At 36.6% G+C, this 25,814-nt stretch overlaps 1 protein-coding gene across 2 annotated transcripts in view; it reads right to left on the bottom strand.

The window, feature by feature from the left end:
- Nucleotides 1-25,814, bottom strand: part of LOC101888995 (mucin-5AC) — a 55,062-nt gene that overhangs the window by 11,621 nt on the left and 17,627 nt on the right. The window contains exon 1 of one of the 2 annotated variants that reach the window (XM_005180434.4): nucleotides 10,984-12,839. The exons of the other annotated variant lie outside the window; for it this stretch is intronic. Coding sequence (XP_005180491.1) covers nucleotides 10,984-11,257 — 274 coding nt within the window. The 5' untranslated portion in view covers nucleotides 11,258-12,839. Of the gene's footprint in view, nucleotides 1-10,983; nucleotides 12,840-25,814 lie in introns of those variants that run through there. 2 annotated transcript variants of the gene reach the window in all.

Below are 25,814 nucleotides of genomic sequence, written 5' to 3'. Positions count from 1 at the left end.
TGAAGTGGGATAATCATGTGTGTGTGGGTGTAGTGGGGGCATTGTTGAAGACAATGGAATTTTGTGGAACATGGTTTTGCTAAAGAAAGATTATTGTTTGTTGTAGAGGAAGAATAGTGGAGACCTGTGAAAGGCCTACGGAAGTTATAAAATGAGTGGAAACTTTCAGAAGAGTGTTTATCCCAAAAAGAAGCAAAATAGGATTCTTATTCAGAGAAGACTTGTAAATGTCCTTCTTTATATAGAAATGCAGATCTTCAAGAGATCTACTATATTCAAATAGCTGATAGTTTAACACTTATATTTCATTGTAAAATGTACAAAAACATTTCAGAAAAGTTCGTTTTGAGCCCCGAACCCCCAAAGCCTCGACCTGTGTGTGTCCTTGGGTGAAAAGTATAAAAATCTATGCAATTAAAATCCAGTTGCATATCCTTAATACTGCCAGTATATGATCATTGAAGTTCTTAAACTCAACTTTGATACGTTTATTGGGGGAAAAAATTCTCATTCACTTGGTTGTATGAGGAACTCATTCTTTAATTACGCCCTAAACTCTACCCTGACAGGAATCCGAATCCTGCTTCAGAGAATCCCGTTGAAAAGAATGGAAGGCCTTTCCATAGTATAGATTTGCTCATATTCACCCGGGGACGAAAGTTTCTCGGTAGTGGAATTACTCAAAAAGTGAGAGTTTTTTACCGAGTCTACTCTTCACTTTTTGGAGGGGAGAGAGGGGAGTGATCGTGTACAAAAACACAGACACACACACACAAAGAAATACAACAACGGTATAACAAAACCTAAAAAAGTGCTGGGCAAGAGTAGAATTTGCTCGATTTCGAACGAATTTTACTTCCCACTCGAATTCGAGTGTGTTTCTATCTTTGCTCAAATTCGAACGAGTGGAAGGCCTATGAACAGTGTTCTATCTTTAGTACAGATTTGCTAATTTTCACTTGGGGACAAAAGTTTCTCGTGAGCACTTTTTTGAAGGAGAGAACATGGAAACACAACAACGGTATAACAAAAACTAAAGGAGTGCTAGGCAAGAGTAGAATCTGCTCGATTTCGAACGAATTTTACTTCCACTCAAAAACGAGTTTTTCTGCTCTCAGGAGCGCTCCAGCTCGAATTCGAGTTAGTTTCATTCTTTGTTCAAATTCGAACGAGTTGAAGGCCTATGAAAAGTGTTCTATATTTAGTGTCAATTTGCTCATTTTAATTCGGGGACGAAAGTATCTCGCCAGCACTTTTTTGGAGGGGGAGAGGGGGTAACAAAAACAACGGTATAACAAAAACTAATAAAAACAAGAATAGAAACTGCACGATGTCGAACGAATTTGACTTCCACTCAAAAACGAGTTTTTTCTACTCCCAGGAGCTCTGCCGCTCGAATTCGAGTAAGTTTCACTCTTTCTTCAAATTCCAGCGAGTTTTTTGGAGTTCTGGAGTTCTGTTTCCCTGCGCAAGCAGTCCTCTCAAACAATCATACCTCCGCCAAAAGAAAAACTTCGCCTTCACAACTTTTCCATTGGAAAATCCAATCAGAAATTCTCAACACACAATATCGCATGCATGAATGCGTAGAAAATCCACAACGATAATATTCATTACAAATCCGAAGGTTTGCCGGCGAGCTTAAAGTGTCTTTAAAAAAAAAATAACGTAAAACTATCAACAGCAAATTAAGTTTCTGGGCAAAAGAAAAACCAAAACGAAAATAGCGCTATTGCATATTACAAAAAAACCGATTAAATTAACATGGAAATTCGCAAGGAAAAAAGACGCTTCAGTGTGTGATGGTGTTTTAACGCCATTAACGAAAGACTCCATTGAGGCTTTTGCATGGATTTACCTACCACCTCCCCTCCCCGGAACATCAATCTAATGGTAAATCTAATATCAAACGAAAAATGTTACTTGAGCAAGCTAACGAGGAGCCACAAGCAACCACAGCAACAACAACAACATTGAAAACAACAAAAAGTGATGGTAAACATTATTAAGACGCCAGCCATAAAAGGCGTTTAAAGCTTATGAATCATCATCGTCAGCAGCAGCAGCAGGCAAGCGCTAATAGCGCACTTGTCCGTCTGTCGGTACGTATGTCTGTCGCTATGTTTATCGGTCGTGTGTGATTGCTGTCTCTTGTGGCTGGTGTTGCTGGTACTGTTTGCGATTTGTTGTTGATTGACTGGTTGGCTTGCCTGAGCTTGCCTAACTGCTAAACGCCTGTTAGCCTAAGCTAAGCTGACAGAGCTAACTGGTACACCAGACGACGATAGTAGACTTGTGGCAAAACAAAATTAAAAAAAAAATACATATTATGGCAACAAATAATACCAAAAAATACAACAACAACAATACATGTATTTGTTTTCATGTACGAGAATGTTCATAGACGACAATAACAATACCGCCGAGCATTACCCACCACCACCACCAGAAAAAAAAATAAACCACATAAAAATATGCAATTTTTGCCAAATACAACAACAACACCAAGAATAGAAGAACTTAGCTACCAAAATGAAATAGTGGCAAAGAAAAACGAAAACGTTATTACCTCTCCTTCACTTGATTAGCGCAAAAATAAAAAAAAACAATAATTCATAGCCTTATGCTATTGGCAAAGCTCAGCAGACACATAACTGACGTCTAAAACCGACAGCTAAGAGTTCCATGGTCAATCTGTATTTTTTTGCTTTTTTTCGCTCTCAACTTCTAAACACTTTATGATTCATTAATAATCGTAAAAAAATGCCAATAACAATGCCAAGATAATGAAACCAAAATAGAAAAAAAATAAACATATTTTTAGATTTTTTTTTTCATAATTAATAAAAAACATTTTAAAAATAACTAGCCAGTGAGTCGATCATAATTAGGGGAAAAATTATTTCAAGCAGTTAGGAAATCGAATCGCCAGCAATAATAACAAAGTGGGTGATATTCATGTCGGCGACTCTTCAAAGCCCCTATTTTAACTTAAACAAGGAGAATCTTCAGTTTTTTTAACCCGGCCTTAGTTACACTAGTAGATGAATTTTACCCTTAAAACTGAGTGAAAATCCTGAATTGCTCAAAAACATTGATAGCTGCGTTATTGAGGCGGAGCTCAAATGAAAGGGCTCTAGAAGTACTTCCTGAGCGGACATTCTTAGTGTTTAGTTTTTTAGCTTGACTCAAGGGGCGGTTCCTGAAGAGTTCTATCCATTGGCATTATAAATAAATAAAACTGGAAGCTTTGACCGATTCCAAGGTTCGTGGTCATTTCTTATTCTCTGAAATGGATAATACTTCAGCTTCCCCTCTGGTGGCCGCAAATACTCTTCTCCATCCTTGTTTATGGAAACTCTAATGTCCTCCATTCTCCCGACAGGTGGTTGAACTAATGATGGTCCAAACCCCTGGACAGAGATCTGGACTGTGCAGCTTTAGCATGGTCAGCATGAGTTACTTTTCCACTTCTGGCGGTGGAAACCACGCCGATAGCTTTTTCCTGACTGGGAATTCCGGGGTAGTAACCGCTTTAAGTTTTGTCCCCTCCAAAGTTCGTCAAAGCCATTCACTGTGCGTACAACGAAATCGTTAGATTTCTTGATTAGGCAGTTAATGACTTTGGCGGCCTTATATACAAAAGCACCTGTCTTTATGGTGTCCCATGTCCGAAACAAGGCCTTCCGTAGACTTCTTTCGAATAGCACACCAATGACTATCATAGATTTTCCCGGTGTGGGCCGCCAACGTTAGTGCTACGCAGTGGAAAAATATTCAGTCCTGCCAGAATGACGCTCTAAGAACCGCAATATGGTAACCACCACATAACCACCTACATGAGGAGACGGTCTTGCCGTTGCGACAGCATAATAAAATACTTTCAATGTGATACCTTCTTGAGTGTCACAGACAGAGCCATCCGAATCACCATCTGATGGATGGGCAACCTCCACCCGGGCACCTAAGGAAAGAACTTTATGATTTAGAGAGAGATGTACAGAGGTATAAGAGAGAGCCTCTGGATTAACAGGCCTATGAAGTAGGACTGAATAGTATTCATTCTAACGCGGTCTCAGAAATCATGGTAGGATATGGAGTTAGAAGACCTTCCCCCTCCCATAGCAGCTGAAGAGATAGAACTGCCTCAACAAACCCGAGTATTTTTGTCATAGTTAAGTTCCGGATGGTGCAGCCGCCTCAATTCCAGAACATCTGCCCAGCTTGTGGCACAGGTCCAAATGACACGCTGCACCTATTTCAATGCCCAGCCAAACCTACTCAACTAACTCCAGTATCGTTGTGGACCCAACCCGTACAGGTTGCGTCCTTTTTGAGACGGGACTTAGAAGCGGAACCCGATTGAGTCAGAACGAAGCTGCCACAACAACAACTATTTTTCCCTTTCGGGTAAGCTCCGTCAATTGCTAGTCGGAGGGAAACCGTCCTCTCGTATGGTTCTTTCCTCTTGGACCGGTATAGAAGTATACATTCCTGTAGTAGCCTTGACTTTTTCAGTACTCATCTTTTCCTTGCCATCTTGTCCAAGAGAATGAGTGAACATTGATTTCTTACGGAGCCTTTGCAAGAGAGGGGGGCTCTCGAAGATGATGGCCTTTTAACTTGCTTCTCTGTTTTTCCTAGCTATGCAGCGTGGAGAATTGCTGCTCTGTTCAGCTACCGGTTGCTTATCCTTAGGTTTCGTATTTGGTGCTAAATTAGATTCAGCCTTTCTACTATTTGTGAACCCCAACCCTTAGCCATAGATGCAGCCGGTTTACTCTGGTGATTTTCTGGCTTTGCGTTGATTTGGGATCCGATTTCGTGCTCTGCAAACTCGTAAATCGAATACAGAAGCTGGAAAAAGTGCAGCAATTTTCATATTGGAAATTTATGAGGGTTCTTATTTTCTAATAAAAGTTGGGGCAATATTCTTTTTTTTATCCAGTCTAAGTTTTCAGTTTTATACCTTGACTCATCTTGCAACAATCATTGTTTCACCGCCCCCGTATTCCTCCTTGAGTCTTTGTAAAATAAAACGAATAAATGCATAGCATACTTTAAGGAGTTGATCAGTCACCAAGGAGACTAGATAACAATGGGGACTGATCATTCTCTAGAATCGTGGCATTATCAAGGCAACATTTGTAAATTATGACCCATTGCGGGCATTAGTAATTGAAAAATTGTCACGAATTCGAGTTTTGAAAACGAGCCACAACAACATGTTGTTTACCATTTACGCTTAAATTTTCGAGTCGTATTTTCCAAAGTCCTACAAAATTTCCAACACGTGTATGGTATTATTTTCTGGGTGGATGGATGATTAACAGAGGCATAGACATAAAGATATTATTATTTTTTTTTTTTTTCTTAAATTCATTCATTCATACGAAATATTGTGGTGGATTTTTTTTTTCTTGAAACAATGAATTTAGTTTTATTTGTTTTGGTTTTTGCTGTTGTTGTGTTGTGGCGCAAAATGTTTAAATGTCACGTATTAAGCACGCGATCTTTTAATGTTCTAAAAATTAATAATTATGTGTCGGATTGCTGGTGTTGTTTTGGTGTTGTTTTGTTGCTGAGATGTTTAGCCAGTTTCTAGCTCAAAAAATATATGCTAAGATGTTTCAATGCCATCGACAAGAACAAGAGATAAAAATTAATTATTTAAAGAGCTCGATTTAAAAAAAAAGTTCATTCGTGAACTGAACATATCGCGTTATTCCATTCGGAAGATATTGAAAAATGAGCTCGGGGGGTAAAGCCATTGAAATTCCAAAAAGTGCGAGAACTTACACCGCAACCGAAAGAAAGAAAGAAAATAGACTCAAAAGAGCTAAGGAGTTGCTTCGCTTGGCCCAAAGTGGTGGTGAACTCCCGAATTTGGTTTTCTCCGATCTCCGATGAGAAAACATTCGTTGCCCAGCAGTTTGTAAAGTAACAAAATGATCGTGTTTACTTGCCAAAGAGGTCAGCTGAAAATGTGCACCTTCGGTTGGGCACCAGAACTCAAACACCGGCCATAGTGATGGTATGGGCCAGCCGATGGTCGCTCTCCGCTCGTATTAATCGATATATTCTGGAGGATGTATTAAAGCCTTGGGCACGCAAACATTTGGATGGACATTCCAACAGGACTCAGCACGCGCCACCCAAGAATGGTTACAAAATGAGGTTAATCGCTTCATTTCCAGCGCAGAATGGCCACCAAAATCTCAGGATACCAATCCGTTGGACTATTGTGTCTGGAGGCTTTTGTAAAGCAGGTTGGCACTAAAAAATACCAAAGTGTCGAACACCTCAAGCAAGCGTTTCGCGGGGAATGGGTCAAAATACAGCAGAGCAACATTCGGGCAGCGTGTGACGGTTTCATTGGCCGTTTGAAGACCATAGTTCGTGCCAAAGTTGACCAATTCGAACAAATCTAAACTTATTCTAAAATTTGATGCTATTTCCGGCAATTTTTGCTTTCATTCAATAAAATGTAAAAAAAAAATTAAAAATTATGGCGTTTGACTTTGTTGCAGTTTTTTATCTCAACCTGTATATCGCTGTCTTCGATAAGAGTAGAATCTGCTCCCACTCTAAAACGACCAAAGCAAGCTCGCTCTTATACAAGCGAAACCGAAAAATAGAGTTTGCTCCTTTTGTTTTCTCTACTCTCAGGGTTTCTACCGTTCGAATTCAAGCTATTTTCACTTTTTACTCGAATTCGAGCGAATTTTTTGGAAATCTAATCGATTTGAAATAAAAATATCAATTTAAAAGAAAGAAAAATAATTTACTCCTTTTTTAGAATAATCTTGGAAATAAAAATATATTTTTACTTCTAAAAATTTATTTTTGTTTTTGATGGAATCTATGAAAATTTATTTAGCCTTTTAATACCTTTCATTGATTTTTGTACACAAACTTAAGTTTCTCCACAAAAAAAATCCCTACATCCCACACACAATATTTTGAAAATTTTTATTTTATATTAAGAAAACAATAAAACATAAGTTGTTAATTTGTAATACCTTCAAATAATTATGAATGACAAAAAATACGCCGCCCACCATAGGACCCATTAAAATTGTATTTTAATTAGTCTGCCAAATTGGATGCGCACGCGCACCACTGCTGACGCATGCCGTGAGAAGAGATATGCCGCCACTACCTGGGCATCATCATCAATGCCCATTCATATTGGCATCCATTTGAAATTTACATAGTTTATGAAATAAAACAACAAATTTTTGCGTGGGATTCTAACATCATCAGTCAAGTCTGCTGCTAAACGCCGAAAAAAAAACTCTTACAACCACACACGATTAATATTTTGTAAAAGATTAAAAATATGCCATTCATTTCTTTTGTTGTCTGACTATTTATTTCTTTATTTATTTAATTTTTTTGGCTTTTTTGAAAGAGATATTAGATTAACATTTTAATGGCCATTCAAGAAAAACATTTTTTAATGATGATATTTTTTTTTGTTTGTTTGTTTCATCAAAATAAATTTATCAACAGTCATGCCGTCAGTGCGAAGGCGTTTCGTGATGTGCCGCCGGGAAGTGTGTCCAACATATTTTTCACAATAAAAAAAAATAATAACAAACTCTTGGAATTTTTTGTATTAAAATTCCATGGAAAATATGTTGTTTTATGTGGCTTAATTTGTTTTACGATGTCTATGCCAATAAAATCATCAAAAAAAAAAAAAAAAAAAAAAAAATATACAAATATATAATAATATTAATGGGGGTCAATATGAAAACTGGAAATAAAATAGATTTTAATGGGAACTTTGTTTATGTATTTTTTTTTTGTTGATCGAAAATGCGTTGGCTTCATTGAAAGACAGCAAAATATTGAAAAGGTCATGCTAAGGGTGAATTAGTTCCGTAATTACGTTACCCTCTACAATAAATATTTCTAAGCCTTTGATGTTCATTCTTCTACGACTATGTAAATTAATTTCTTCTGACATCTACGAAGATATTTTGGGAAACGTATTATTGTCTCTACAGGGTGAGATAAAAAAAACTGCAACAAAGTCAAACGCCTTAATTTTTAATTTTTTTTTAAATTTTATTTAAATTTCCAAAAATACCAACTGATCTGATTTCTCAAAATTTGAACATTTTAGAATTTTAACATCAAAATGCAGTTTTTAGTACCTTTATGGAAGAATTTCCAACATTTCTTTGTACATGAAGATCCCAGATCAAGCATTTTCTTTTGAGCATTTAATAATATATAATTTTATAATTTTTATAGACATTAACAATTTTGGACAATTAAGCTGTGTTTCTCTATAAAAAAGTTAATTAGGTCACTAGGAATGACCTCACCAACAGATGGCGCTCTCACAACCTCGAAAATGAAATTCTCAATAAAAATCCCCTTTTTTGTCGATGCTGATGCTTGCATTTCTAATCATGGAATTTTTCCATGTTTATTATTGTTTCTTTTCAAAAAAAAAAAAAAAAAAAAAACAGTAACGAATTTTTCAAAATTTATTCCCCATTAGCTGAGGTCTGTGAACAAAATACCAAATCATTCTACAAATATTGACAGAATAGTAAAATGTAAATTAGCTGTCTGATATTTTATGCAAATTCGATTGAAGGCGACGAATTGGGCAAACACAAATAGATTATTAACATTCCTGAATATTGTCGTTGTTGTTGCTGTTGTTATTGTATTTATTACCTTATAATAACGTTATTTACAAATCAAATATTTTATGTGTGACTCAATAAAACAGCCTGGAGAGAGTAAGAGAAAGAGAGAGGGAGGAAAAAGAAAAACAAATGATTTATATACAACAATCGACAATGGTTTAATGGTGGGCCGGCCACCAGTTGAAGGGGCGCATCGTGAGTGTGTGCCAAGTGTGGAGATCCAATAAAATTAAATGTCCATCCGATGACTGTTAAAAGTAGGAATGTGAAGTGTGTTGGTCGCCTGGGGGACGCCTCATCAAATTCTATAACAAACCAAACAAACAAAGTCTTTCATATTTTCTCTCTCTCTCTCACTTCCTCTCCCTCTCAGTAATTAAAAATTAAAATCGTGCAAGAATTTCATTTTCAAACAATTAGAAAGATTAGTGGTTGTGGGTGAATAGTGCAGCACATTTTATGATTAATTTATGTAAATTAGAATGCCTTTTTTGTGGAATTATTGACATTGTCACGAGAACTAAGGTAGTTTATTTGTTCGGAATAGCAAAGAGAACATTCCAAGGGGAAATAATGTAGGAATTCACAGATTTTTAAGAAATAATTTACTGTAATGTTATGAGCAATAAACAAATAAAAAGAACAACAGAGAAAAACATTGCAAAACTTAAATAATTATTTTGTCAGTAATTTTCGCATTTGTAGAATATTTTTAATTGCCCGATCCCGTTTAAAGTGAGTTTTTTAAGCATATTTTAAAAAAGGACCAAAAATACCCCTTTCGATACTGGCTTGAGGATTAACATTTCCGACCAAAATAATTCTCGTATTGTTATCAACAATATTTGTCATAGTCACTATATACCCAAAATGCAGAGATTCGAAGAAATCTTAGCCCGAAAATTGTGGAAGAGAGGGGATCTTGCCCCATTTTCAGGGTGAGATGAAAAAAGTGCAACCAACTTCAGACTGCTGTCATTTCTAAGCCACTCGTTCGACAGCTGTTAAAATTATTCCAGTGACAGCTCATTATATTGTTTACTCAGCTCGTGAGCTGAACATATCGCAATTTTCCATTCGGCAAATATTGAAAAATGAGCTCGGGGTAAAGCCATTGAAATTCCAAAAAGTGCAAGAACTTACACCGAATTTAGTTTTCTCCGATGAGAAAATATTCGTTGTCCAGCAGTTTGTAAACAAACAAAATGATCGTGTTTACTTGCCAAAGAGTTCAGCTGAAAATGTGCACCTTCGGTTGACCACCAGAACTCAAGCGCCGGCCATGGTGATGGTGTGGGCCGCCATAAAAGCCAATGGTCGGTCTTCGCTCGTATTAATCGACCGTGGCATCAGAATAAATGCCGAATATTATCGCGAAAATATTCTGGAGGATGTATTAAGGCCTTGGTCACGCAAACATTTTGGCCGCAGAGCTTGGACATTCCAACAGGACTCAGCACGCGCCACCCAAGAATGGTTACAAAATTAGGTTCTCGCTTCATTTCCAGCGCATGGCCACCAAAATCTCCGGATACCAATCCGTTGGACTATTGTGTCTGGAGTATTTTGGAAAGCAAGGTTGGCACTAACAAATACCAAACTGTCGATCACCTCAAGCCGGGAATGGCCCAAAATACCGCAGAACAACATTCGGGCAGAGTGTGACGGTTTCATTGGCCGTTTGAAGGCCGTAATTCGAGTCAAAGGTGAACAATTCGAACAAATCTAAACTTATTCTAAAATTTGATGCTAATTCCGATATTTTTTGCTTTTATTCAATAAAATTTAAAAATTTTCGAATTGTTATAAAAAAAAATTGAGTTTTGTCGCACAGTGTATTTGAAACTCGCAATAGATAACATTCCCAGTTCGCTGATATTAGCAGTTTAAAATAGAACTCATTCAAATACTGAATCCAGAAACTTTTATTTTTGATGGTTTCCTTTACAAATTGGTGAAGGGTTTTTTTAAAATCAGTCCGGTCTAACTTAGCGTTTTTTACATGTACTCTTTACTTTTCTCTCTCTGAGAAAACAGCTTTTCTGTAGAGAAACGAGAAAGTTAAACTGGGTGTCGTCTAACCTTCAAATTTCACATATCAGTGTAGAAATTATAAAATTTCATAGAGAAAATTCATTTGAGTTAATCATCTTCCAAATTCCCAAGATCGCGAAAAATATTGCCTTAACAAATTAAAATCCATTAGCTATTTTGTCATTGATTTTCACTAAAAATTAATTTTTTCAAACATTATTGTTTGCCGAATTATAATAAATGCCTCATTTCGATTTTTTTTGGGACGTTCACAAACCTTTTTGCATTTGTTGCTGCTGCTGCAACTGCTGTTGCTGTCGATACAAATGATGATGCACCGCGGCAGCCTGTTGCAAATCCCGCCAGGGTTGCCACAGCAAACTGTTCGCCATATTGGTATTGTCGTGTTGATTCGGATGCAACGTCAAAGGGTTAACACCGCCGATACCCGATGACGATGAACCTTGTAGCTGTTGTTGCAATTGTTGTTGATGCAGCAGAAATTGTTGTTGCTGTTGTTTGAAGGCATTAACAATGTAGAGGTAATCCATGTTTGAATAGAAACGAACGAACGAACGAGCCAACGAAGTGAATGGTCGTCGCTCGTCTAGGGAAGGGAATGCAGTTGAGATATGTTTTTTTAACCCTTTACTCGTTCTCTCACTCTCTCCCTTTTGTGAGCGCCTGCTCTTTGATTTGATGTTGTGCTGATAGTCTTGATAATTATTTTTTTTTTATTACAAATTTATTGATGTGATTTTTTTGAAAGCATTTTTATTGGCATATTTCTTTGAATTTGGGTTTTGGTTTTTTTTTCTTCTTCTGATTTTTTTGTGGAAGCGCAAAAGTAGAAATAAAACGTTTTAGTTTTTTCTTGGAATGGCGAGGCGAATTTGTATGTATTTTTTCTGTTTCTTTCTTTTTTTTGCTGACACTGATCACATAAACGTTGGCTGCTCTTTCTTCGCCACCAGCCAGTCGCGGACCGCAATAATCAAGAACCCGATTTGAATAATAATTTGCTTTAGAACGAAGAAAAATAAAACAAAAATAAACAGCCAACTTTGGCGGCAGCAGTCTGTTGCTGCTGTTGTAGACGGCGGACGATGGACGACACTGATGATGATGATGATGGTGTGATGGCGCGAAGAGCGTATGACAACAACTATTGTTTATTTGGCCGAAAGCACAGAACGCTAAGAGCAGAGGGGGGCTTACGCTCGTTTTGTTTTCGCCAACAAGTGGGCGTGCGGCCAAAGAGGGGTACGACTTTCTGTTAACGATCTTTTTATTTTGCACAGCGAAAAATCACACATTTGAAAATGAATTGGAGGTGAAAGACGAGGCAACACCAACAAACAAACAAACCGAGTTAAAGCGGAACAATTTAAAATCTATTAGTTTGGTTTTTAACACTTTTACTACGGGTTTCTTAAGTCGTCGTCGTCGTTGTCGTTCACACTTTTCTTTGATTGCAATTTACAATGTACATACACACACGAATAGACGATGCGAAGGGAGAAAACAGAAAAAAAAAACTAAACGATGCCTTTGACGAATGAATTATTGTCAATTTGTGTTTTTATTTTATTTTTTTTAATTCATACAATTTTATTGCTGCTGTTGCTTCTTTTTTCGCCTTGTTGTTTTTGTGATCGCCGCAACATTGATTGTTGTTGTCGTGTTTTGTTTTTTTGTTATCTATTTTGTTTTCTTTGTAATTTGCATTCAATTGTCATTCATATTGAGTTAAACTTGGGCGATGGTTTTCAATTACAACAATTGTGTGTGTTTTTGTTTTGCACTTTTCCATACATTTTGTCTACTTTATAAGCAAACACAAGCGAGCACAACAAAGCCAACGTTCATTATATAAAACAGAATGCGGATTTAAGATTGTATAGCAGGCAGCCAACCACCACTGAAAGGGAATCGTCGTTCCTTTTTATTTAAAAATAGAAAAAACCGACGAACCAACCGACCGAACGACAACGATTTAAATACTATTCTGAAGTGTTGTTCTTTGGAGTGGAGGGTAACGATCAATGGTCTCGCCAGCGATTTTAAAATGCCGTTAAGCCGTGCTTTAAGTAACAGCTAACAACGCAAACTGCTGAATGAAGCTTACTCGACTTGAAGAGGGGGCCCACCAAACACACACACACAGCCACACACAACATACAGTCAGTAGTCAACGTCGTCTCCGTCTTCGGCGTTGTTGTCTTCTTCGGATTTGTTTGTCTTGAATTACAGCCCCGTCGCAGAGATACAACACTCAATGGCTGTGTGAGAGCGCTATTAAGCCGCCAATTTCTGAGTGTAAAGAGAAACTCTCCCTTGTATCCAACTGGTGTCAGTGTGGTCAATGATGTGATTTTTTGATTATTTCTTAAGCAATCTGTCAATTAGTTTACAGTGAAGGGGAAATGATCTTACATACAAAAAAAAATGTACTATTTTAGAGGAACTACTCAGAAAACCTATTAAATATGTTAATAAATTATTTAATTCGTATACCTATAAAGCGATTATATCGCTTCTAATTTATGAACAATTTTAATTTGGAATTAAACCAAAAAATTAACAAAAAAAACCAAATCTGAATTTGTTGATTTACACTGCTAGCCTATGTATATTTTGACGTTCATTGCACCTTTTAATATAAAATAGGTCTTCTACTGGGTACAAGACATAAATACCGAATTATAACCTATTTGAAATGAAAGTATGGCAAGAATCTCAAAAATAACAAAAATATATCCATATAAGAATTAATGTGTTTAATTTTTATTGGAGAAATTATCGTACACAATGTTTATAAAAAACAGATGACAAGAACTTTCCTTATCCGTTCGATTCTTTTTGGGAAATGGAAAGGGAGATTATCCCTTTGTCTATATTTTCATTATCAGTTTATTTTTATACCGAACACAACATAGTGGTAAGGGTATTATGTCTTTGTGCATTTGTTTGTAACATGGAGAATGAAGCAAGATAGTTACCCATAGTTACTTTTGAGGATCTCCATAGAATCACTTTATGAGCCGATTGATGCATGTCAGTCCGTCCGTCTGCCCATGTATTTAAAATACAGGTCGTATTTATTATACGATCGGGTTCAAATTTAGATATAGCTCTTATATATATCTTCAACCGATTTCGGGTTAATTGTGCCCTGAATGGAAAATATCAGTCCAAATGTCCCTAGTTTTGGCCCATAAGACCGAATTCAGTTTAGAAGCAAATATATCAATTTTTGTGAAAATCGGTTCAGATTAGCTATAGCTCCCATATATGTTTCATCAGATTTGGTGGTTACGGTTTGGAGGTGGATATCTTAAAGAGCTCGGAAATACCTTCGCCAAATTTTATCGATCAGCTAAGATTTGAATATAGCTCCCATATATATTTTTAACCGATTTCGCGTTAATTGTGCACAAAATGTCCAATATCAGTCCAAATGACCTGAATTTTGGTACATCCGACCAAATTCAGCCTAGAAGCAAGTACAACAACTTTGGTGAAAATCGGTTCAGATATTGCTTAAGCTCACATATATATATATTTCATCCGGTTTGGTCTTTAAGTTCCTCACATTCGTAATATGCATTAGACAAACAATGATATATGGAACAGGATATCTTATAGAGCTCGGAAATTTAAGTTTAATTTTGAGGTTTGGATATAGCTCCCATATATATATTTTACCCAAGTTCAGACTTATTGTGCAATTAATGAATAATATCAGCCCAAATGGAGTGAATTTCTGGACGTACGTTTCCATTTGATGGAACTGGGCTACGATATATTTTTTAATATAATCCATCTCGAATTGGCTGCTACTTCAAATAAACTCTTTTGTTACGTGAACTTTACTAAATATGCATAATGGTGTAGGGTATCATATTTTCGGCCCCGCCCGACTTTTGGGTATTCCTTACTGGTTTTTTCTATCTTTTTTTAAAGTTGTGATAAAATAGTTGGAAAAAACAATTGCTATTTTCCTTTCTCTATGTGGATTTATTAATTTTAACGTTTTTGCGATTTGCAACAAAATGTGGTTAGCCACACTGATCGATGAAGAAGTCTACAAATTGCAGGCTTGTGATTTAATACGTTTTTTATTATTGAATGAAATAAATATACCATATTTTGGTATTTATAATAATAAAACATTATTAAATTCATAATTTCTCAATAAAATTATTGTTATTTGATTTATTTATTTATTTCCTTTACGTTAAATATCTTTAAGTCTCTCTCTCTCACAATGTCTCCAAATCAGCGGTGCTCAAGAAGAAATATCTCTTTCCTGTCAAATTTCTCTTTGCTTATTTAAATCAAGAACAAAACAATGATAAGTCATTATTTATACAAATATTTTTTATCCATTTGCTTTATAAATTATTTTGGCAAACATTCGTTTTTAAAAACAATTAAATAGAACCGTAAAATATAAAGAAAAACAGAATTTTATTTTTCTCTTAAATTATCTCTTTTTTCTGTTCATGTTCTAGAACACGGTTTTGAGCACCGCTGCTCCAAATAGGTACCCCGTTTTCTCTGTGTGACTTTGATGTTGGGGAGTCTCTCTCTTGCTCTTTGTTTATGTTGCTGTGTATGCCGCCGCCACTGCCAGAGCGCCATAGAGAAGTGGTTTAGTCGTCAATTTCCGTTTTATGGCTTTCATTTTTTTTTGGTTTCGTTTGTTTGCTTGTTTTGTTGATTCGTGTGGATTTATTATTATTAATATTTTTTGTTTATCATTCTTTGCGAGTGTGTGCGTGTGTGTGTGTTTGCTCTTTTATTTTATTTTTTACCTTTTATTGTTATATTTTATTTGCTATTTTTAAATGATTGTTATTTTGCAATGCTCTGCGGTTTCCACAAACTCACACACAGAGACATAGCCAGGCCTGGCCGGGGACACTCTAGCAGATATGTACTCCCAAGTCCTAATACAAACATTTGTGTGACGGCAGCTATTTTGCTTATATTTGTATTGTTTGTTTTGTGTTTTCATGTCTTGCGAATTCGGAGTATTTATTTCTTTGGATGTGCTGCTTGTTTGCTTTCTTTTAAAGTTCAACAGCCATAGATTGGGCCAAAACTTAGAAAAAATAAAAAAAAAATACATTTGCATAATTGATTAACCCTTTGGGGTGTGATATGGGGTGATTGATATAACGTGATTGCGATTAGTAATGATAATTTGGTTAAAAGAAAAATGAAAACCAGATCTCTTGGGGTATCAACAATTTCGAGAATTTCATTAGACTCGATGATTGATTTGTCGGTGTTTTAATATGGAATTGAGATTTTAAATATCTAGGGGCATTCTAATATTCACTTTCTTAGCCTCAATATATTTTTTAAAAATGTTAGACTTTGCATAGAAGCGGGACTAATCGGTTTTATTAAAATCGAATAATTTATTTGTCATAGAGCTTTTTGCCGGCTTGAAATCCAGCGGGTTTACTACGTCCGTTAAACTATAAATATATACAGGGTGAGATGAAAAAATCTGCAACCAACTTCAGACAGCTGTCATTTCCGACAGCTATTAAAATTATTCCAGTGACAGCTCATTGTATTGTTTATAAGCGTACAAAAGCATTTTGGTGAGATTTTTCCAGATTTCAAGCAACATCAGCAGAAATGGTTCGAAAAGTAAAGAAGCGACGTGATCGAAACCCGCGTCGCAGTGGCCGCAGGGTAAAGCCATTGAAATTCCAAAAATTGCAAGAACTTACATCGCAACAGAAAGAAAATAGACTCAAAAGAGTTGCTTCGCTTGGGCGAAAGTGGTGAATTGCCGAATGTCGTTTTCTCCGATCTCCGATGAGAAAACATTCGCTGTTCAGCAGTTTTTAAACAGAAAAAAAAAAAAAAAAAAATGAGTGTGTTTACTTGCCAAAGTGGTCAGCTGAAAATGTGCACCTTCGGTTGGCCACCAGAACTCATGCGCCAGCCATGGTGATGGTGTGGGCCGCCATAACACCCGATGGTCGCTCTCCGCTCGTATTAATCGACCGTGGCATCAGAATAAATGCCGAATATTGTCGCGAAAATATTCTGGAGGGTGTATCAAAGCCTTGGGTACGCAAACATTTTGGCCGCAGACCTTGAACATTCCAACAGGACTCAGCACGCGCCACCCAAGAATGGTTACAAAATGAGGTTCCTCGCTTCATTTCCAGCGCACATTGGCCACTAAAATCTCCGGATACCAATCCGTTGGACTATTGTGTCTGGAGTATTTTGGAAAGCAAGGTTGGCACTAAAAAAAACCAAAGCGTCGATCACCTCCAGCAAACGCTTTGCCGGGAATAGGCCAAAATATCGCAGAGCAACATTTTACGTTTTTAAATATTCTTAAAGGCCATAATTCGTGACAAAGGTGACCAACTCGAACAAATCTAAACGTATTTTAAAGTTTGATGCTATTTCCGGAATTTTTTGCTTTCATTCAATAAAATTTTCAGTTTTTAAAATATTCTTAAATAATGTTTTGACTGTTAAAAAGGAAATCCTCTTACTTCTGATATATCATAAAATATAACTAGACAATGGTAGAGCCCCTTACAGATGTAGGTACATGTCTTTCACTTTTTTTCTTTATCACAATTCCCCTTTATGCATTTCCAAAACTTCAACAATAATAACAAACATAAGTAGGTATGTATGAATGTTGGGCTTGTCTTCATTTTTTCTTTTTATTTTTTTGAGATGGTCATAAATTTATGAAAAGAGTCTTTAAAAACGAGATTAAGTCTGTCATAAATATGACAACAAAAAAGTGCTACTGGAATACACAAACAAACATACCTATATACAGATCTGATGAAATATAGAAATATGATATTAAGGTGGCTCACATTGGGTCAAAGTTGAGAGTTTCATTTCCATAAATTGCCATGAAATTTCCATGTGCCTCGTTTTCGAATTCCTTTGGATTAAACAATAATGTAGAGATAGTTTTCTCTTAATTTAGACCTACGGAGATTGAGACGCCTGAATATGTCAAAACTTTATGGGCCTTTATAAAACGTCAGCCATCCTAATGTCTATGTTTGAATAGTGCAAACACAAATCTGTACCATTCGTATTCGATGACGCTGCCTGCCGCTGACTGTTATGGTTGACCTGATTTTTCGGTTCATTTTTTATTTTTTCGAAAAAAGACAAAAAAAAAAAAATCGAAACAAATCAAGAGAGGAGAAGAGACCAAAGGAAAATAAAATATTATATCAAATATGAAAAAGAAACCCCAAATAAAACGGTATGGAAATTTTCAAGCTCATATTTTTTTAATTTTTGTGATGGTGAACCCGGGCGACAGACACCCATCCACACGACACAATGACGAAATGAAATAAAAGTGTGGCAAGATATTAGGAAAAAAAGAACTCAATAAAATCGAATATAAATGACATTGTTGTGGTCTTACTTGGAAGAGGGGGCAGGCAGCAAACTTATCGCTTGTTTAACTGACAAACTGACTGACTGAGTGGCCACCAAATGGCCCGCTTGACGAATTGTTATGGTAAATCAATGAATGCATAATTTCGTTTTGATTGTTTTTATACCAAAAGTGTGCCCGCCCGACCAATGTTAATGGTTCGGTGCTTTGAGAGTGAGTGAGTGTGTGTGTGTGTGTTTGTCTCTCTGCCTGCCAGAGTTGGAGGAAACTATGAAGTGCTTGACCGCAGATTGAATTCGATAGCGATGAATAATGCGGATACCTTTTGTGTGGGTGGATAAATAAATATTAGGCTTAATCGCTAAATATTGGAATGGACAGAAATATCGACAACGGAATTGAATTAAAATAAATAAAGATTTCAAAAAGGTAGAAGATAATTTTGGTAATACACGAACCTCATTCACAATTAAGCTACCAAAATATATAAGTCGTTAAGTCCCAACCATAGCAGTTCTGGCTTACAAGACCTTCGAAAATCTCGCTCGAGGGAGCACCACTGGGAGCAGGAAAAATCGAGTAAACTCATGTTTTCGATGTCACTCGAATAGGAGAGAGCCTATTTTCCTCGTTATCGAGAGGGAGAAAAATCTGTTCAAAATTGAGCAGAATCTACTTTGCCGACCACTCTTTTTTTCACTGTAGGATGGAGGGAGTATTAAGTTTGTCATTCCCTTTGAAACACCTCAAAATATACATTTTAGACCCCTTAAAGTATATACATTCTTTATCAGCATAAACTTCTATGTTGATTTAACGGTGACCGTCCGTCCTTCCGTCTCTGGAAGTCACTCTAGCTTCCGAATGAATTGAAGTAGATTGATAAAATTGTACTCAAATGTGTGTTTTGTTTGCAGGACTTTTGGTATTAAAAATGGGCCATGTAGGTCCACGTTTTGGTATAGCCTCCATATAATTGTACCTGCCTATATTCGGTATTTTGATGATTTCAGCGACATTTTTCGCCGGAATTGTTTCAAATTTCGTTTTTGAATTTCCTAATGGGTACTACAGCTTACGACAGAAAATTGTATATGCAGATCCACGTCTTCGTATAGTCCCCATATAACTGTACCTCCCTATATTTGGTATTTTGCTGATTTTAGCGACATTATTCGCCTGAATTGTTTCAAATTTCCGAATGAATACTACAGCTTATGACAGAGAATTGTTCATGCAGGTCGTCTGCATATAGCCTCTAAATATCGGTACCTCCTTATATTCGGTATTTTGCTGATTTCAGCGACATTTTTCGCCGGAATTGTTTAAAATTTCGTATTTGAAGTTCCTAATGAGTACTACAGCCTGTGACAGAGAATTGTCTATGCAGGTCTAGGTCTTCGTATAGCCCCCCTATAACGGTACCTCTCGATATTCGGTATTTTGATGATTTTACACTACAGAATTGACAGAAAATTTCCTTTGCAGGTCCACGACTTCGTATAGACACCAAAGTAACTCCTTATTTTTAAGATTTAAGCAGAATTTTTTAACGGATTATACGTTTTATTTATTTATTATTATTTTGTTTTTCGGAAAATTAACAAATTCTTTCCAAATGGTGGAGGGAATTCAAAGTTCGGCCTGGCCGAACTTATTGCCTTTTGACTTGTTTGTTATACTGTTGTTCTGTTTCTCTGGACATATTCTAGCGAGTTTTTTGGAAGTTTGCATATGATAGTGTTGTTGCTTTTGAGCACAAATTCCGCACCCAGTTTTCTCTTCCTTGAGTTTTTACACGATCAGCCCCCATTCCCACAGTTCCCATCAAAGTCGGTTTGCTGGATCTAACAAATCAGCAAACAAAAATATCTGTTTTCACTTTTCGACCAAAATTCTCTCTGTCTCTCTTTCGAGCGATTCAGCTACCACTCTAACTTTTCAAACAAGAGTGAGTCGAGATCACTCCCACTCAAATAAAAAGAGTGAAGACTAAACTCCATATAAAACTCGCACTCTCCGAGCAAATGCCGCTCGAGAGCAAGTTTCACTCCCGAGTGAAAACTAGAAAATCTTTGGAGATCTCTTGGAGAATTTTTATATCCAAAAAAGATCTGCAAAATAACAATCCCTTCGAATATTTTTTAAAAGAACTTTCTGCTTGTTTTAGCTAATTACCTATCTCTTTTACCAAAAAAATGATTTTTTTTTAATCCAAAGCATCATCATCTGTAGCCATCCAAAAAAATAAATTAAATTATACCTTTTGATTCCTACTTAATAGTTAATTAGCATTGAATTAGAAAGAAAGAAAATACGAATCAAAACAAAATGCAAAAACAAAACCAAAAAATAATAATAATAATGCTAATACTTGTAAATCACCATTAATTACAACGTATGGCAGAGAAGAAAAAGGAAACCTAATGATATTTTGTTGCTGCTGCCAAAGATAAACATGGCCAAAGACAGACGAACGGACGGACAGACAGACAGACAAATACAAAAGAAAAGTTGTCTAACAACTTTGAAAAGAAACCAAAGTGGAGTGGAGCCATGGGCTCTGAATATGAAAAGAACAAACAAACAGAACAGCAACAATAACAATAACAAACCAAACAACAAGAACAACAACAAAAATAGTAAACAGCCAGCAAACAGCAGAATCGTTATTAAGCCAAGTGTGTTTTGATAGTAGACTCGGCAAAGAAGAGAACAAAAAAAAAACGATTGCCATTCTAAAATACAACAAGAATAGAACAAAAGCAACAACAACAAAAAATTAACCTCAAGAAAAGAAAACAAAATAGAAGATGGGGTAAAAAACACTGGCAAATTAAGGAAGAGAAGGTAGGTTTAATACCCGACGAGAATATGTACGAAAATCTATGTAACAACCAGCGATGCCAACTCAGGGCTTTTCGCGCTATTTATGGTGCTTTTTAGACCCCCTAAAACGCCAAAATAGTTGGCATAGCGCGAAACGAAAAAAAAGCACTGTACGTACGCTTTTCATCTTTTCTGTTGGTGCTTTTAGCGCGTTTTAGATTTTTAAATATGACAATGTTTATACATTCGAATATTTTGATAGTATGACATCTACTTGTCGCAAGTTCTTTACTGCAAATTCTTTACGTCTCATTCCTGTCATTGAAGTTCTTTTGTTTACTCTTTTTTAATAAACCATAATAAAACGAAGAATTTTGTATATTATAAACCAATTGAAGGAAAAGTGAAATGAACGAGAAAAAAACGTAAGTTTATACATGGCTGCTTTGTTGTACGAGTTTACATAACTTCAACTGAATTTGAAGCTATGGGTTTTATGGGTGAACACAATTGTTTGTAAAAATGTATATTTCTGCAAGTTTTAACCACATGTAAAATGTTCCTAATATATCATATTTTTTTAAAAATATGTATGCACTTATATACATGAAATATTTATATGTTGTTGTTGATTTAAGACACATTTTTCAATGGAATTGTCTGCAATTCTACACAAGGAGTTCTTTGTGAGTACTTTACCCCCTGAAATAGAATTGTCGGTAAGGTCCACAATATCGTATATCCTCAATATATCGGCATCTTCCGATATTGGGTATTTTTGTTGATTTTAACAGAATTTTGAATGGATTTCTTTTTTTTTTTGTAAATTTCCTAATTCGTTTTAAATGATGGAGGGTATTCAAAGTTCGGCCCGGCCGAACTTACTGCTTTTTTACTTGTTTAAAAATATGTATACGCTTATATACATGAAATGTTTATATAAGATACGATCTAAATTTTTTAATAAAACAGTATTTAGTTTAAAAAAAGTGTTTATTGACAATTTTGGTTAGAAAAAAATACATAGCGCTTTTTACGCTTTTTTAAGGAAAATTTTTACACCATTTACGCTTTTCTGGTTTTTAATTACGCTTTTAGCTCTCAAAATGTTGGCAACACTGGTAACAACATGTACACCATTGTGGACCCGGCCAAGTAAGAAGAAGAAGAAACAACCTCAAAATAATAACAAAAATATTGTTACTCCATTCAAAATGTGCGTTGTTTATCCATTCTAAAAAAAGGTACCCACAGTTTGGGATTAGCCTAAAGGTTTAAATCTCCCCTTCCCCAATAAAAAAAAAAACAAACGGGTAACAACTTTAAAGACAACAACAATATTTCATGCAATTGGAGATCAATATGGAAAGGTTTAGAATGCTCGCTACTTCCTCTCTACAATAATCCCAGAACACACACACACAAACATTTGCAATGCTTAAAGACTGTAGGATCTCAAAGGTTTAGTAACATGGAAATGTGAATGGCAGATAGACAAGAATTAGAGACCAGAGAAATTGAGAGTGAGAGAGTGTTTAACATAATCCAGAGTTGCCTTTTACGATTTTCATTTCCCTACCAATTTCTTCTGTGGCAAGTAAAGCAAAAGAAAGAAGTTTTCCACTTTGAAATTTAAGGCCAAGCCCCCACGCTCACAATCAGAACCATTGAAAAATAATGTTATCAGAGAGTAAGAAAATTGCGAGAACATCAAAGTGCGACTCTCGGCCCGGCCCTGCCTTAACGACGTGATTATAAGAGTGCCGAGTAATTCATAGCCCTCTCACGAGTTTTGTCTGCCGAGAGCATAACAAATTGTGCTAGACATATGAGATTAGTGGGGATTGGAGACTTTTCTGCCATCGGCGGCTAGTTGCTGCAACATAACATTTGTGCAAGCATTGTCTTGGCTTGTTTTGATTTGTGTATTTGCACTACTGTCAACCGTATTTTATTGTCGTTACAAGTCAAACATAACAATATTATTAACATAATAAAGAGAACATGTTTCTTCAATACCAAGCCCGTGAAATTATATTCATGACTTGGAGACTAGTAGCCCGTACTGTGACATTGTTGTTTGGTGGTACTATTGTTGTTGTACCGGTAGGTAGATAGTTCATGATGTAGGTTTCTTTGCCCGCATCTGAAAAGTACAATCTAAGAAATATGTACGCATAGAGCATGAACGGTGCATGTAGCTTTATGCTGGTATTGCGGATAAAGTGGGCACTAATTATGAAAGAGTAGATCAAAAATTAGGCAAAAATTATCAAAATGCGAAAAATATTAACTATCTATTTATCTCTCTATCTATCCCGATTCTAGAGCAAATCGGTAGGGCTAGAATTCTGAAATGTAAAAATTTGGCAGAGCATAGCTGTTTTGGGAAAGTGAGTGATTTGTGAAATTCGATATAAAAAGTCGTACGTTTTGGGTACCAAAAAAGGTAAAAAAAAGTACGGACCACCTACATGAAGAGGCAAAGGTCTTACTGGTGCGACAGTATAATAAAATGCTGACAATGCAATATCACTCTCTGGTGGATAGGCAACATCCGTCCAGGCACGCAAGGAAAGACCTTCATGATCTAGAGAGAGAGAAATGTAGAGAAGTATAAGAGAGAGCATCTAGATCAACAGGCCTATCAAGCGAGACTGAATAGTATTCACTCTAACGCGGTCTCAGAAGCCATGGACGGATTATAGGGTGAGATAAAAAACTTCAACAAAGTCAAACCCCATAATTTTTATATGAATGAAAGTAAAAAATGTCGGAAATAGAATAAGTTTAGATTTTTTCGAATTGGTTACCTTTGGCATGAATTATGGCCTTCAAACGGCCAATGAAACCGTCACACGCTGCCCGAATGTTACACTGCAGTATTATAGCACATTCCCGGCGAAGCGCTTGCTTGAGGTGATCGACACTTTGGTATTTTTTAGTGTCAACCTTGGTTTCCAAAATACTCCACAATAGTCCAACGGATTGGTATCCTGAGATTTTGATAGCCATAGTGCGCTGGAAATGAAGCGAGGAATCTCATTTTGTAACCATTCTTGGGTGGCGCGTGCTGAGTGCGATGGTCCAAGATCTGCGGCCAAAATGTTTGCGTGCCCAAGGCTTTAATACACCCTCCAGAATATTTTCGCGTTAATATTCGGCATTTTTTCTGATGCCATGTTCATTTAATACGAGTGGAGAGTGACCATGGCAGCCCACACCATCACCATGGCCGGCGCTTAAGTTCTGGTGGCCTACGGAAGGTGCACATTTCAGCTGACCTCTTTGGTACCTAAGGTAAACACGATCATTTGGTTTGCTTACAAACTTCTGGACAACGAATGTTTTCTCATCGGAGACCGAGAAAATCAAATTCGGCAGTTCACCACTTTCGGCCAAGCGAAGCAACTCTTTAGCTCTTTTGAGTCTATTTTCTATCTGTTGCGGTGTAAATTCCTGCACATTTTGGAATTTCAATGGCTTTACCCCGAGCTCATTTTTTCAATATTTGCCGAATGGAATATTGCGATGTGTTCAGCTCACGAGTCATTTTTCGAACCATTTCTGCTGATATTGCTGTTTTCTTCCGTCCACTTCCTTGACGTCGGGCTACGCTACCAGTATCACGGTAACGAGAGAGGTGAGATAAGACGGAATTTTTGAAAATTCTTACTTAAATGGCATGAAAAGTACAAAAAAGGGCTACACCATTGAAATTTTATGTGAGGGTTTCACATTTCATAGTAAAGTACTAAATGGTATAACATTGTTATTAATCTTGAGGGAGTCTGGTTTTCCTACTTTTGGGGTACGAGGAGTACTGAAAGAAACATATTTTTCATTGATCCATTGAAAGGAGCGAGAAATTTAAAATTGGAATACCACGGGGTCTCCTAAAAGCAGACACATTTGTTTTCTATGAAAAGGCCACTAGGCCTTCCCTGACAAACCCGAATGTTCTTTTAATAAAAAAACCACTGGATCTACTTTTTCAATACCACTGCATCGTCCAAGACTTTCTCAGTAGTCCATGAGAGGATTTCTTCTTTTTCTACGTGAAATATCCCAAGGGAGCTCATCTCAGCCTCCATGAGAAAATCTCGAAATCCGAAATCTCTCCACTGGCTTCAAATCTCTTTTGATTCGTTTTGATAAATGCTAACGATTTTGAAATCGATACACTAAATGAACCAATCATTAGGCAATATTTGATGATTGGATGAGAAAAACAAATGGATGATTGCCAATCATCAGCATTTAGTTTCCAGGCCACAACTTTTCCCCGACAACACCAGGGGTTTTTGAGCTGGATTCAAATATTGCTGCTGGTGTTTAGTTCTTCAAAAATTGTGGAAAATAATCAGCCAGAAATGGGAAGGAAAAAAAACTAATTATGCTGATTAATAACCAATGTGACGTGGTGGTGGTGGTGGTTGTTTGTGGCTGTGGCTTCTGATAGCTGTTGCTCTCATCATGATTATGATGATGAGGACGTCGGCGACGGTGATGTTGGTTAGAGGTGATTGGGAATTGAGATAGATAATGGCTTCGAGCCATAGCGTGTGTGTGTGTGTCTGTCTGTGCGAGTGTACTATAAAATGTTCATTTTAAGCCGAGAAGATGATAAATGACTCAATAAAGTTTGGCACACACAGCCAGAGAAATAAATACCCCAGATACCATCATCATCATCGACAGCAGCAGCAGCTCCACCAGCTTACAACAGTTTGACCCCAATGTGTAAGCACGCATGCGTACAAATGTTTGCCTGCTGTTTGAATAATACCAGCCAGCAGACGGACGGACAGACCAACATCACCTAGGCCAGGCTGGCTGGCTGGCTGACTGGCAGC

This window comes from Musca domestica, unplaced genomic scaffold (assembly GCF_030504385.1).
Source record: "Musca domestica strain aabys unplaced genomic scaffold, Musca_domestica.polishedcontigs.V.1.1 27, whole genome shotgun sequence".
Lineage (NCBI taxonomy): Eukaryota > Metazoa > Arthropoda > Insecta > Diptera > Muscidae > Musca > Musca domestica.
Note: the sequence above shows the minus strand (reverse complement) of the source record. Positions and strands in the feature narration are given on the sequence as shown.